Raw genomic sequence first — 14,810 nt, 5'->3', positions numbered from 1 at the left:
CAGCAGTGAAGAGGGGGATGAAGGCCAGGAGTGCTGGGCAGCCTGCTGACATTTCCAGCTTGGTCTGGCTGCTGGAACGTTTACCAGACATACTGCTGTAGTGCAAACGCCTACTCCAAAGGAAAACAGAGCCTCCTGCATTGAGACAGTTGATGTGGCACATCTTCGAGCCCGCTGTTATCTCCTTTGGCAGCGAGCCCACGTCTGAGAGCAGCATCAGCCTCCTGGGCTGCAGGATCTCATCACGTGCTGGGGCATACAAGATGACCCCTGGCTGTCTCGTCATGTCAGCTAGAAATTCAGCAGCCAGATGCTGAAAGTAGCTAAGATCATTACAAAGCATGGCCACCCACAGGCAGAGGGAAATAAACCCGAGCAGGATGGTATGTGAGATCTTTCTGAATTTGTTCCGCTCTTGAAATCTGGTAGGCCAAGAGGCCTGGGAAAATGGAGAGCACGAAGTCTCTGTAAGTGAGAGCAGAGGCTCTTACAGGAACATCATTTGGTTCATGTCAAATTAACTGAAGTCCCTTCTTGCTCTGGGAGAAATGGGTCTGAAAATCTCACTTGGTGTTCTTCAGACTGCTACCCATTTTATGTTCTTTTACCAAATTGTCCCTTTGTCACCTTTCTCAGGAGAGCAGAACCAATCTCTTCAGTTTCTGGCTGGGGAAGGTTTCGGTCTAGTGTTCTTCATCTGCTTTTGTTGCCCTAGAGATGATGTGGGGAGGTGCTGTATGATCCTGTGTTGCAGGTAGTGCACCAGCACTGCCAATGTCATCATGTTCTCCGTCTGTTCACTAGCATCGGATGCCACTAATTTTTGGACTTCAGTAGAGTAGAGCTGCTTCTAAAGTCTTAGAGGATTTAAGGACTCTTGAGCCTAAGCAGAGCGGCTTATGACAGTCTTTGTTATCAGAGCCTTTTCAGGTCTTTGGTGAATGGGTGAACATTCACTGCTCTGAATTCCTGATGTACTTCAGCTGTTTTGGATCATTCCGTTCAGATTCACGTTCAGTGCAGAAAATACGAGACGACTGAGTGAGTCTCTTCTCTTGTAGCCAGTTGTTCAGGATTAGCTATAGCCAAGAGGATTCCCTAGAGTTTGACCTTGGTTAATGCTCTTTGTCAGAACTCCGTTTGTGCTCCGCAGTCCTGTAGGGCTTGTATACTGGAGCTGAGGCTGCCAAACAGCACTGTGGCAGGCACCAGTTCAGGTGCTGGGATCTGTAGATCCATGTGACAAGGCTTTGTGAGGATGCTAAGACCGCATCTTCGCTCTGGAAGGTGGAATGGGGCAGAAACATTGAGAGCTTATTGTTCATCGGCAAACCATGGTAATTTGAGGAACTGACCCTGTAATTAAAACTGGGCTGTGTGCAGGGACACTTTCTGGCATGGCTCTTGAACCCCTGTGTGTCTTCTGGGAATGGGCTCATGCTCCTACCCATCTCTCCAATGTGATAAATTAGGTCAGTTGCACAGGTCTGATTTCTTAATCTGACACCTTTTGCTGTCCCACTTGCATAACTGGATAAATATTTTTGCAGAAATGATTTAGTTTGCAGTGACTGTTATAGATCTGGTTCTGCAGTGAGAGGAAAGGGGAAGGTCTCTGGAGGCAGAAAACCCTAGTGTGGCAGAAAGCCTGCTGGGAAGTCAGCTCAAGAAGAATTAGAAACCCTTTAAATAAATGCTTACTTGACATGACTCTGTCTTCCACAGTCTAACAAGCAGGGAAGCGAATGGCAGCCGCTGGCCAGAAATTGATTGCATTAATTGATATGCCAATAAGAGAGCTTGTTACATCCGCCATTGGTTAGGAGGCCGGCTAACAAGTCCCGCTGATCAATGGAACCAATAAAGATTTCATCCATTAATGAGCAACATGGTAATTAATGTTATCCATAAACCAATTAGCCTGGGTAGCTAATGTGCCGGTTAGCACAGTGAGTGGCAGAGCAGTGGGTGTGTGCAGACCGGCCGTCCGGTGCGAGGGGGGCATCACCTCTTCGATGCCGCTGGCGGGATTTAGCGAAACAGATGGCTTCCCCTTGAGAGGAAGAGTTGGGAGCATGGCTGGTGAGATGGGTCTGTCTTCTGGGAAGGGCCACACCTCCACATTTACAAGGCAATTTCAGTGATTTTTGCCTTCCCTTTTTTTAACCTCTGTGTGGTGCACATGCGGATCTTTTCCATTTCGAGCATGTTCTCTGGAGAAGCGCAGGATTACTTAGCTTGTTCAGATGGCAGAGCACAGTGTTTGTGTACCTCCTCTGTTTCATGGGAAAGCTGCGTGTGTGCTCTGCCTGGACCCTGACCCCTCCTGTCTAGCTTTGTGGGAGCTGTTCTGAGCACTGTTGTGTTATACTTTCTCTGCACATTCCATATGAATAATTGCATTCGTGCAGAAAGCACAACGTGTATATTGACGGCTGTTGTCTAAAAACACTTGCAGTGGGGCTGCCTTAAGTTGGTAACCACCAGCTGTTAATCTGCATTGCTGCTCGTGTCACCAGCACATGTGGAAGTGACCCGATTTGTGGGAGGGTCCCTGCAGAACAGCGGTGGGTGTGAGCAGGACTGCTGTGTGTTGCTTGGGTCCCCCCTTCCTCCACTGTGAGGGACAGCGGTGCACTGGGAGAGCACATGGCCAGGGCTTATCTGTGAAAGGGCATGAATTGCTGTCGAACAGAGCCCCCTGTGTGGGGTTTTGAGGGCTGCCCTCTGCCTGTGGCACTGTCTTTGACAGCCCAGAGGTTGTGGTTTGGCTTCGGGGTGACAAAACACTTGCGTGCAGGCTGTGTGCTGCACGGTGCCTCCCTGTGTACAACCACGACTGTCCCCCAGTGCAGTTAGAGTGGAGCTGCCAGGAGGCCTCCGGGCTGCCATCCCCAGCCAGGCAGTTGCAGTGTGAGGAGCATCTGGGAGGTCTGGGGTTGGCGGTGCAGGAGCAGCTCTGGCTCTTGGCAACGTCGTTCCCACTATTCCACCATGGAGTTACTTTGCGTTGTTAGATATTGACCCTGGGAGACCCCTTGTGGATTCCCTAATTGAAAATTAATATCAGATCAATGCCATGGGCAATTTGCATATTGATCATAAACAACTTTGAAGGCACCAAGTGTATGTTGGATCAATAGAGCTCTTGAGCAGGCTGCAGTAGGTGAGCATTCCCGCGCTGCTCTGTGGGAGAGGTGAATGCCTAGGGAGGTTGGGAATGGGTCTGTGCAGCGGCTGCGACACTGGGGATGGGGAGCTCATGGCAGGCTGGAGTCGGAGTGGTGTTTGAAGTCAGGACCTGTTTCTGGAGTTCACTTTGAAAGGAGAATTAGAGGAAATGTTTTTGTTTGTTGATTTTAAACCGACCAAGTGAAGCCCCGAGGCACAGCAGCATCACACAGTAATGGCGAAGCTGCTGTGCCTCCTGGCACCTGGACCTGGGAGACGTCACAGCCCATGCTCAGCTTCATCACTCCTCCTGCGACGTCCTGCCTGCTGCATTTACCCTAAATAGAGGCCTCCAAAGCAGCGCTTTGTTTTTTCTAGGGACAGAAATGATCTCATCAGTGATTGTTCTGGCTTTTTTCTCCTATGTTTGCTTTTTGATGGCAATGGATTGATTCCCGCTCTGACTGAAATAGGGTATTTCTGAACACTGTTGGGTTGATGGGATCAAATCTTTCACATCAAATTCCATTAAAAAACAAAACCAAAAGCTTCATCTGGAAATACATCAAGTGCCCCTGGAAGCCTTCCTTTAAAGAAGGATGTGCGTGGGCAGTAGAAGCAAAGCGTAACGATTCACTGCTTCAATTGACCACTCCTGATGAAGCAGGACAGTCGCAGATCTCATGATAAAGCTGCATTTGCCTTGGCCATAGAAACAGGAGCTCCATGTGGCCTGGGAGCAGAAAGATGGGTTGGGTTGGGAACCTGCCTCCAAAGTTGCTGCTTGTTTCCAGAGCTCTGCCGGCCGCTTTGCACAGCCGGCGGTTCCAGGAAGTCGCTGTGCATCTGATTACTGCATTACAGAGCTTTCATTGACTCGGCTGCGCTGTGCTGATGAACTGAGACTGGGGACAAGAGCTCATAATTGAAAGAAATAAATTCTTATCACAGGCCTCTGCTGGAGCCACCACCTGTACGTGCGCCTTCGTCCAGGTTCCAGGAACATTTTGAATCCCTGGAGCACCTGGTGCTCCCTCGTTACTGTTCCCAGAGAGCCGAGCTCAGGGATGGCAGGGGTGAGGAGCGTCCCGGGGTGGCAGAAGCACTCCTTCCTCCCAGCCACAGTGGGCACTGCTCTGCAGGCTGGGCTGCTTGTGAGCTGCAAGCACCTTCAGGGCCTCCGTGGGGGTATTCCCAAGCTCTTCCCTTTCACTTCCAAGGTAAAACAGCCACATAACAGCCCATCTTGTCTTAGATTTGATGGTGAGTTGAAATCCTTCCCTGCTGTATGAAAGAGGATATGGGAATAGAGAATGTGTTTCACTTGCCACAAAAATATTAAGGGTGAATATGTAGTTTCTTGTATATATATGCATAAATTGAAAAAATTCAGGGGTTTGCTGGGGCTCTGCTTGGATGCAGCTTGCTGGCCTCTCTGCAGAGACACAGCTGGCACCCCTCCCTCCCTGCTGCAGATAAGCTGTGTTAGGATTTCCGAGGCTGTTAGCAGCCCCTGTAATTTTGCACATTCCTCTGGGCTGTGGATCAGGCTGCTGCTGTTAATGCAGTACTGGTGGTATGGAGGTGAATGGAAAGGCTTCACTTGACACCCTGTGACCTCCCCATACAGCTGAATACTGGAGAGCCCGGGCCGAGATTGCAGTCGCTTTCAATTACTCAAAGCCAGGAGAGGTGGAGAAAAAGGGACTGCTGGCTGCAGGAAGCTGAAATCTTCTTCTGCTGAAAGCTTATTAGTAAGAGTGGAAAAGCAATCAATGACATTCTGTTTGTGTTAGTAACCCAGACCTGGGGAAGGGGCAGCTCAGCCTTCGGACGTGGTCATCTCTGCTGCAGTGTGACGTGGTGTTCCTCAAGTGTGTCCTCACAGGCAGCTCCAGGGCTGTGTAACTGCATGCCGTGAGCATCTCTGCCATCTTCTGTGTCACAAGGTGTGTAGTGTGCCTAGTTTTCTCTCTTTTTTGCACCAATCCAATTGTTTTGGTCCGGCTTCATGGGAAGCTGTCAACATGACAGCAAGGTCAGGAGTCACCAGAAATACACTGGGATTGTGCTGAGCGTAGCCAGTGCGTGCAAGAGAGAAGAATACAGTGAATTATGGTACGGGTCACAAGAGCAGCTCTCTGTTCTGGGCTTCTTGTGGGGGGGCGGCCTGCCGGACCCACGTGGACACACACACATATCAGGACACAGATACTTCCCTCTGCCAGCACGCTCTGTTGGCTGCAGTTCCTGTTGGCTGTCCGCAGTCACTGGCACAGCCAGGAGAGGCTGAGGAGGGCCAGGCCTGACCCGAGGCCCGCAGCGCCCTTGCTTTGGCCACAGCCCCGCTCCCAGAGCACTGCTCTGCCCCTTCCCTGCCTGCTGGCCTTTCTGGCCTTCTCCTGCCCCAACAGCTCTGTGTGGGGATTATTTTCTCCCAGATGAAAGCATGGATGTTCCGTGGTTGTATTTGCATGTGCTGTGCCGCCATTACTGAAATGTCGGGTCCTCAAACACTGCCACTGTTTGTCTTTTTGGAACCTCTGAGGGACAGACAAATGCTGTTTCCATTTTAGAGCTGAGGAGCTGGGCTTTACTTGTTTCCTGGGGCCAGGGTCCATCCCTGGATGGTGTCACACTCTGATGTCGATCTCTTGGCTGAGATGAAGCAGAACCCAGCTGAACGTCTCACCTTGCTTCATCGCACTCCACCTGCAAATCCTGTCCATGAGCCTTTCCTGCAGGCAGTTCATGAAGAAAAATGCAAGACTGAATCATAGAATCATAGAGACTGATCCTCTTTTGATCCAGAAGGACCCCATATACACACAATTCATGACATTTGCGACTGTCTGTGTCCAGTAGCATTAGTCCCTGGAAATCAGCTCCTGAAGCTGGGTTCCATGACACAGCCACAACTGCTGTGAATGAGGGCGGCACCGTGGAGTTTCACGCCTTTGACGCAGGCTGTCTCCACTGCGTTCCACGTCGCTGGTTCTGCAGGCCATCTCCAGAGCGACCGCAGTGAGCCCATGGGTGTGAGATGAATTTCTCTGAGCATACGGCCTCGTCTCGAGCGTGAGGAAGAACAACGTGGATGTTGTATGTGGTAGCAAGGATGGCTTTTTTATTATTAAAAATCTGAGAGCCCAGCAAGCCTGCAGCAGTTGTGAAGCGTCAGCATCATGTCGTTGTGTCTGTGCAGTGCGGCGCCTTGCCGGCACACGGGTGCTGAGGAGCAATGCTGAGGGGAGGCAGGGCGGCTGCAGGCGTCTGGCCGGCTGATGGGAGCAGCCCAGTGCTGGTGGCCCTGTGCTGGTGGGGGGTCGGCAGTGGGCAGTGCCAGCCAGGGACGTGGTCCCTTCGTTTCCAAAGATGCACTGGGCTCTGCACCCCCCTGTCCTCAAACCCCTTCTGCTGCCGTCCTGCCTCGTCACCCCACCGCTGCCCCACCTGCTCCCAGCTCGCCCTCCCCACTGTCCCTTCCCTTTGTTCCCTGGCCCTCCTCCCGCCTGCCTCCATCTCAGAGGCCGAGCTGCCCTTCCTGCAGACCTGGAGCTGGAGATGTGTTTTCTTTTGTTTTGCTGTTTGATCTGTGTTTGTGTATTTGCATGAGTCTCCTTTCCAGCTGATTCCGATTTGGAGCTAGGTTAAACTGCAGAATGCTGTTTAAAAGAAAAAAAGAGAGGAACTTGTCAAGATGAATTTGTTAGATCACATTTAAAATGAAATAGAATTCAAGGTAGTTTTTGTCCAAAGGAGTGGGGGGTGCTGGAAAGCCGTCAAGCGGCAGGAGAAAGCCCCTCCTTTGTTGTCCTCCTGACATTGAAGTGTAATTTTTCATGGTTATTTGGACTGGAAAATGGGGGGAAAGGGAGAGATGGGCTTGCGATTATTTCCCATAAATGACAACACAATCACATCACGCTCCACTACAAACATGCTCAAGGAATTTGCCATTTTTTTACATTTCATGTGTGAAAATAGCAGCAACCTTTCTAGTTTTGCTGAAATTAAAGGGGGCAAATCCCTGTTGGGCTCCACTGACTTAAAATCCAGCCTGGTTTACGGAAACACCCAGACAACCCTGTTCTCATGCACAGAGTGAAGTCGGTGCTGGCTGAGCAGCGGGTTCTTGCTTTCAGTCTCTGCACGTGGAGCTGAGCGCACGTCTTCCGGAGGTGCTCTGTGCCGGTCACTGTGCTGCCAGACCTGTGGGGAGAGCTGGGAGCGCACCTGGCAGCACAGCACCGTGCCCCAGCCCCAGGTCAGCCATTCCTTGCTGGATAAACACAGCCCCTGGGCTGCAGGGGGGTGGGAGCAACTCGTGCTCTGCTCCCATCAGGAAGCTGACCTTGTTTGTGCAGAGCTGTTTTCCCAGGCAATGTTTACTGCAGGACCGTGCTTACCCGCTTTGCCCGGCAGATGAAGAGTTCCAGAGCAGTCGGGGCCTTTCCTGAGCTCATCCCCTGCCTGTCAGATCCAGGTTCCCTTGCGCTCCCACACGCACACACTGACCACAGTAATGGCACTGCAGGAGTGGATTATTCTCTTCCTTACCGCTGCTACATCTTGTTGCCAAAATTACAAAGCAAAGGGTTGTGGGGCTTTTTCAACCCTCCCTGCTGCATGCTGACTGTGGGCACCGCAAGCCCACGGAGTGCTCGGAAGCGAGGCCTCTGGCGGAGCTGGTAAATCAGATAAAGAGCCTGAATGCAAAATAGTAACCATATTAGTAAAAGCATTTGTACTTAAGGAGATGTCAGCATCTGGCTGAAGATCTTCTATTTCTTTTGAGCGAGGAGCTTGTTCTGGAGATACTCAGTGATACAGATGCTATTGTATTGGCCGAAAATTCTGAACTTTTCAATTGGAGCAGGAAATGAAGGAACAGAAGCCATAAGTTTGCGAACTTATGTTGTTGCGAACTTGTTGTTTTGTTTTTTGCTGCTGAACTTCTTGTTTTGCTCACCTGAACATTTGTCCTTATCAGTAACTGCACAGGAGCCAGCTAAGCTTTCCTCCTTGAAAATATGGGATATGGGGATGACTCTGCCAGTCTGGGACACGTTCATAGGTGGCCTTTTCCTTTTCGTCATGAAAGCAGCATAGGTGCACTCTGACTGTGCTCTCAAACAGGGCCTCTCAAACAGGGAAGCGCTGTTAATCCAGGGTATGCATGTAGGATTATTACTGTTTTCCTGCTGCCCCATGTCAGGTGCTGGGACTCACCTACCAGCTTCTTACATCAGGGCCAGATCTCCGTGGTGTTCTTCTCTTGATCTGTACCTTGTGCTTTCACTGGTTGGCGTTCTGCTGTCTGTTTCAGGAAGTAAACAAGTTTCTGTAGAATGATGCAGTTAGGAGATAGTATAGAATGTATTAGAATATATACGTATGCACCTTGCAGATGAGCCCCAGACAAGTTGATCACAGTGAGCAATATGGAAGAGCAGAAAAATAATTCCATGTGAACGGATTGTCTCATCCTCACATGAAACAGTCTGCAAATTAGGAAGAGAAGAGCTTTTTTTGGGGGGCAGGTTACTTGGTTACAAAGAAATGGCCTAATTGTTCTCGGGGTGATGCTCTGTGACCTAACCTGCGCCGTTTCATCTTTCTTTCACAAAACCACTCTGAGGCAGTAGGCATTCAGAGGCAGAGGGGCTCACCATCTCCAAGTTGCCACCTCTGGCCACCAGCAGCTTCCACATCCACCCACCTGCAGCGGTGCGCGCCTAACAAGTCCCAGCACAGTGGGTTTGCAGAAACAATGGGAGAGAAACAGAAGGTAGGATGCTCCATTCCCCTGTAGCATGGGCTACATAAGCATGGGCGTCCCCCATGCAGGAGCAGTGCCAAGGCCGTGGGATTGCAGCAGTACCCAAGTTCAGAAGCTCACTGCCTTTTGGGTCACCCAGTGGGAGCGGAGATGGCCGCGTGTGCTGTGGCCGCGGTGGGTCTCACGTGGCGTGGAGCAGCGTGCAGCACGGCCGATACCTGGCACCGATTTCCCTGTAAGCAGGGAGCTGCTGCCCGTCTCGCATGGTGCCGGGACAGCCAGTTGGCCAGGCTCTGGGCAGCGTGTCCTGGTGGCTCGGCTCAGCTTCCTGCCACGCTCTGTGTGTGCTCTCTGCTCCCGGCGCACAGGCGTGGGTTAGGTGGGTTCAGGTGAAGCCCTGCTGGGGTGTTCTCCCCTCCCCGAGCAGCCGGCTGTGCGTGGCCCTGCTGTCAGCGCTCCCTGCAGCACTGGCTTAAAAGTCAGCCGGGTCTCCGTGCTGCCTGTCTGCGGGGTTTTTTGGCTACTTACCCTGAAATGGGGGAGCGTCAGTGATTCTTTTTGTTTCAAAGGAAAGACCCTGTGTACAATTAAAACTTGTTTCTGGTAAACCTCATTCCAGGAAAGATGAGCTTTTAACAAAAGGCTTTTGACAGCTGCAGGGTATTTCATTTTTTTAATGCCAAATGAAAAATCAATACATTTTTCTAGGTTATACATATTCAGAACAGGCTTGATATTTCCATTATAATGGAAAATGGGTGTCTGCACATCTCGCCTGTCAGAGCTGCACCACCGCATTTTCCAAGCCACTGCTAAATATTTCAAACCTGATTTGATTGTGGTTCATGACAGCTAATGTTTCTCAGCTCTTGAGCCTGCCGGAGGGTGGGGAGGCAAATGCGTGCCCTTTCTCTCCCGTCGCTACAATTCCACCACCCCTGAAATGCCCCTTACCCCCTCAGATACGGGATCTGGGTTTGTTAAGGAAAATACAGCAGGGAGGAGGGGGGAGGTCTTGGCTGCTCAGCCTGGTCTGAATCCAGTCGTCATTTGCTGAGTTCTCCACACCCATGAACTTCATCGGCTCGGAGGGGGGTGGAAGTGCTGTGTGCGGGGACTCGGGCGCATTTTCAGTGCGTAACTGAGCTCAGAGACTCCGACATCTGCAGATGTCAGGAGATGCCCATGATTTTCCAGACTCCTCTCCCCCTCTTCTTCACCCTCCCTCCCTCCCATAGTGACTGCTTTAATTTTAAATTAAAAGGAAATGCCACTGTCTAAAATGATTTATTCACGAAGGAAGAAAAGACTTTTCCTAGGAATTTGCATGGGGCGGTTCTGTATGATGGAGGAGCAGACTCCTCAGCCCTCTGCCTGCCCACAGTTACAGCTGCGCACTCTTGTTGTTGACCTGATGCCCTAGGGCTGGAAAATTCCTTTAAGAATTTATTAACGCAACGTCACGTGCCTCGTGGGCAACACTCTGGCATTGGGACCCGTGGGCAGGCTGTAACATTTGTGTTTCAATGGGACGTGATCCCCCTCATGCAGATCCCGTAGCAACAGCTTTTGACTTGCTCTGGTGAGCTTCTCGCAGATGAAGTCCACTTACCCTTCACAGACCCATAAACCATGCTCAGCTGGGAAGCTGAGGGTACCAGTCTGGCTCCTACATCGTCTGTGTGTGAGGCAGAGCAGCATCTCTGCCTGTCCGGAGCCCCCAGTGCCTCCTATGAAACATCTTTTGTGAAGGACTTCCATGCCTCTGTGTTCAGTGTCTGCCCTTGACCTGCAGACACTGCAGTGTACAGCTGAGATACTGCAGGGTCATCACACCCCCTGGATATCAGTCCTGACTGGGGCACTTCTTAAGACGAACAACTGTGAGTTGAGCACCTAACTGGGAGAGTTTTTATCAGTCCCCATAATGAAAATACACTCAAGCTGTAAGGTGAAACAATCCTAACAGGCAGTGTTTGCAGCCTCAAAGAATCGTTGTTATTTGGAAATAAATTTCCCATATCTTACTGACCATTTGGCCTTCAGGAGTTGACCATGAGGTGTTCTTCCTACTCCTGTCTTGGCTGTCAGGCTTTAGGTAAAGGCAAAAGTCGCTCTGTTAGAGTACAGCATGGGAGCAGCGTGCCATTGGGATTTGCAGACAATTAAGATGGAAGAAAACTGGAGCTTAACAACTCCATGATGCATGTGCAACGGATCAAGTAGAAAATTGGACCTTTCCTCACCAGATGTGCTACTGGCATTATTCTGTCTGAAAGATGCCCCAAAGAAATGCAAAAGCACAGGTGGTTGGGTGCCATTGGCCAACTGAGGGCTGGCGTGGCAGAGGATGTGCCCCCAGCCATCCCTGGAGTCAGTTTTACGCACCAATGGCTGCAGGACAAGTTGGGTTGAGCACAGCAAGCAAAGTTGAATCCAGCCATCCAAAAATCTGTTGGGAGAGCGTCACGAGGTAGCTGGAGTTAACGCTTCCCTGCCCCACATCCTCGCGCAGGCGGCAGTAGCACAAGAACCCTCAGCTGCAAGAGCCCCCCAGGAGCAGCAGCACGGCTGCAGGCAGCCCCTGAGCAGCACTGGGGCGGCCCCAGACAGCCTGAACTCATAGCCAAGCAGCAGCAGTGCGCGCAGCTTCTGCTGCTGACCTGCAGCCCAGCTGGGCCTCCCGGGGCACATGCATCTTGTGCTCTCTTCCCTTCTCATCCTGCTTTAGAAATTGCTTTTCAGAAAAAAAATTGCACAGAGTTGAGAGAGGAGGAGGAGGTTTTGGAGCATGGGTGTGCTTTTCTGCTGCCTGCCTGTCCAGCACAGGGGTGTTTCAGCCAAGGAGGCAGATTTTATACTCAGAGAGGAGCTGCTTCCAGGAACAGGGCTCAGCAAGCGCTTGGTACGAGAGTCTGTCTGGTGGCTTTGTTAAGGGCTGCCCAGTGAGACAGGCTGTGCCTTGAATGAGGGGCTGCACGCTGAGCAGGGCAGAAGGAGTTGCCATTTGTAGCCTTGTTTTTTAATCATTTTCTACCTTTATTGGTATTCATAGCTCACATTTTTCCGGTTACTGTCAGCCTGGGCTTTCATCCATTTTAAGGAGCTATTTTTTCCCCTTGTTGATGATGATGATGGTATAAAGACAGATGGTGTAACTGCTTATGAATGTCCTATTTTATTTCCCTCAAACCAGACAGTGCACTTGAAGACGTCTATTATTTCCACATGCTCAGGTTAGAGCCCAGACAGCGTCTGAGCGGGCAGCCAGCAGCCGTCCTGCTGCCATGCCGATGCTGACACCTCCGGGTCGTAGCCGGGAGTGCCGCGCGCCGGGCACCTTTGTTGTGCCCGCAGCGCCCGCGGGCAGCCGGGGCGGGGAGCTGGGAGCCCCTGGGTGTCCTTAGCGAGGGTTTAACGCGGCAATAGACAACTCTTAATGAAGGGGTTTGATCAGGCCGGCATAAATCTGCTCTTCACGCCAGCTGCCTCTGTTAAATAGACGCTCTCTCACCCTGCACCACAGCCTTTGGAAGGCAGCGAGGGAATGGATTTGGGGGGGGAGGGGGAGAAGTGGGGGGGAAAAAATGGAGTATTTTCTGAAATGGGAACCCGACTGCTGGTGCCACAGCCTTTTCTCCAGCAAACTTGACCACGCGTCTCGCAAGGCAGACCGCTCGTCTCACCTCTGCGTCAGTAGCACTTTCTGCTTTCTGCAGTAGGCGCGTTCCCCAGAGGTGCCTCTTGCTCTGGGATCTGTTCTCTCGGGATAAGACTCCTGGGATCCCTGCAGTTCTCAAGCATCTTTAGCTTGTAAAAAAAAGTGAAAGAGAAGTGGAGTATAAATCGCAATGCTTCCTCTGAATATCACTGTGGATCTCTGGATGCTTCTGCAAGTTCCTGCTTGATTTAAATTGCCACGTTCTCAAAGGGCAGTGCTGAGTATCTGCAGTCTCCCAATATATATATATTTTAATCCCGATTTCTTGCCCTGTCATTGTTAGGAGGAGGATGTGTGAAGGGAGATGATTTAACTAGTTAGGTAGTTCAGATAAAGCCTCAGGATAGCCTTGGATTTTCCATGACCATAATGCAAGTTAAAATTATGAACTCTCCTGCCTGAAAGAGGATATAATGGCTTAAAAGTACCCTTTCCTCCCACTGTTGATGCAGCCCCCGTCAATTACGTGGTGGCTGCTGAGCTGCCTGCACTACACATACATACCCGCGATGTTAGATGATAATGTGGCTGTTACATCCTGGTGTTGGAGGTCTGGCAGCTACAGCTGTCTCTCTCCCTGTGTCCCGCCTAACGAGGGTGCCTGCACATGGAGCGGCGCTCAGCCATGTCGATGTGCCCCGTGCAGCCGCGGCCACCGCACTCCGCTGCTTTTGTTCATGGTTGGGCAGTGCCATTTCATGTTTTTCCTTCGTGCTTTTGCACTGCTGCTGCCTGTGTGCTCGAGCTTTTCCCGTGGCCGGGATGAAAATAAGGCCCCTCAGCAGCCTCCTCCCATGTCCTGTGTCAGGGCCATGCCCTCTGCCCCCTGCTTTGAGCAGCAGTGAGTTGTGTTGCTCTGAGGTGGTCTGGGGGTCTCAGTGGTCAGGGCCACGCTGTGCAGTGCCGTCCATTCCTAGGAGCTTGAGCTGGGGATGAGGGAAGAGTAGAGGCTGACGGTGCTGAGGGCTCTGATCAGGCCCCAGCACTTCTCTGATCTATGGCATGGTTGAGTAGACCCTTCTCGTTCCAGGCAATCGTTTTTCTGCTTGTTACACTGCAGGGGCTGTAAGTGGCAGTCATAGGCCAGATTCACTTCCTCCCCTCAGTATCTTCCATAGCCTTTCTTTACCAGCTAGTAGGTGGTCACTGGATAATGCTGGGTGGCATCAACACCCAGTGGTTGCGCTCTGTTCCTCAGTGGCAGTTATTTGATCTTCTGACTTGACTTTCATTTTTATGTCATTCTTTCTGCTTCTTGTTTTTCAGACGAAGCCACTGAAGATGCAGAAGGGCCCAATGAAACAGCTGTTGATGCTGAAGAGCCTGCCAAGGAGCAAGAGAGTGCAGGGGACAAGGACCAGAGCAAATGGACAGGTGGGTTTTGGTCCCTCTTTATCTTTCAATCTGAGAAAGGAAAGCGGGGAGTTGCAGAACACTACTCTGCAAAATTCTTTCCTTAAACAACCATGCTGCACAGTGCTATTGGTGTGATGTAGGCGCTGTGAAGTCTTCGGGTGTAGCTTTGCAACAGGCTCACGTAGTTCAAGCTGTGGTCACTCATGCATTCCCTGCCAGCCCCATGGCCGCAGGTCAGAGCTCGTCTGTTCTCACGTGGTGCTGGGCCTGACACGGGCAGTGGAAATGTGCAGCTGGGATTGGAGGAGAGGAAAGGGACTGCCCTTGTTGGCAGCTGACAGCGCTTAGGCTGGATTAAGCATATCATGAAACCCCACCCTGTAGTTAAGACTGGAGAGATTGCTAACCTACTTTTCCATTATGGTCTGGTTTTTACCATAACTCTGGTTTTAACACAGAAGAGCAGAGAGGCAGACCCTGTGCTCGTGCTCTGTTAACTGCTTGCTTTCTGCTGGATCTGTGACATCCTGAAACAAACTGTAGGTGTATAACAATCTTTAGGTTGCTGAGTAAGAATCTCAGTGTTCTCTTTGCAAAATCCATGGGTAGATTTCACAGCTTCATTAAGTCTTCACAGGAAAACACACAGTGGAAAACGCAGCTAGGCTGCTGTGTGTGTGTGTATCTGGACAAACAGCACCCAGGGCCACTGCCAGCCTGAAGCGTAAAGCCCCAGCAAGGTTTCTGCATGTGTGTTGTTGAATTTGAGGCCTGCTTTCA

The 14,810-nt window shown here is 51.1% G+C and overlaps 1 protein-coding gene across 1 annotated transcript in view; it reads left to right on the top strand.

Moving 5' to 3' along the window:
- Positions 1–14,810, top strand: part of ZFHX3 (zinc finger homeobox 3) — a gene marked incomplete at both ends in the record, with an annotated part of 94,180 nt that overhangs the window by 49,230 nt on the left and 30,140 nt on the right. The window contains one exon of the mRNA XM_079541249.1: positions 13,941–14,015. Within this exon, the coding sequence (XP_079397375.1) occupies positions 13,941–14,015 (75 nt within the window). The remainder of the gene's footprint in view (positions 1–13,940; positions 14,016–14,810) is intronic.

The sequence above is a fragment of the Tetrao urogallus genome, assembly GCF_951394365.1.
Source record: "Tetrao urogallus genome assembly, chromosome: 12".
Classification (NCBI taxonomy): domain Eukaryota; kingdom Metazoa; phylum Chordata; class Aves; order Galliformes; family Phasianidae; genus Tetrao; species Tetrao urogallus.
Note: the sequence above shows the minus strand (reverse complement) of the source record. Positions and strands in the feature narration are given on the sequence as shown.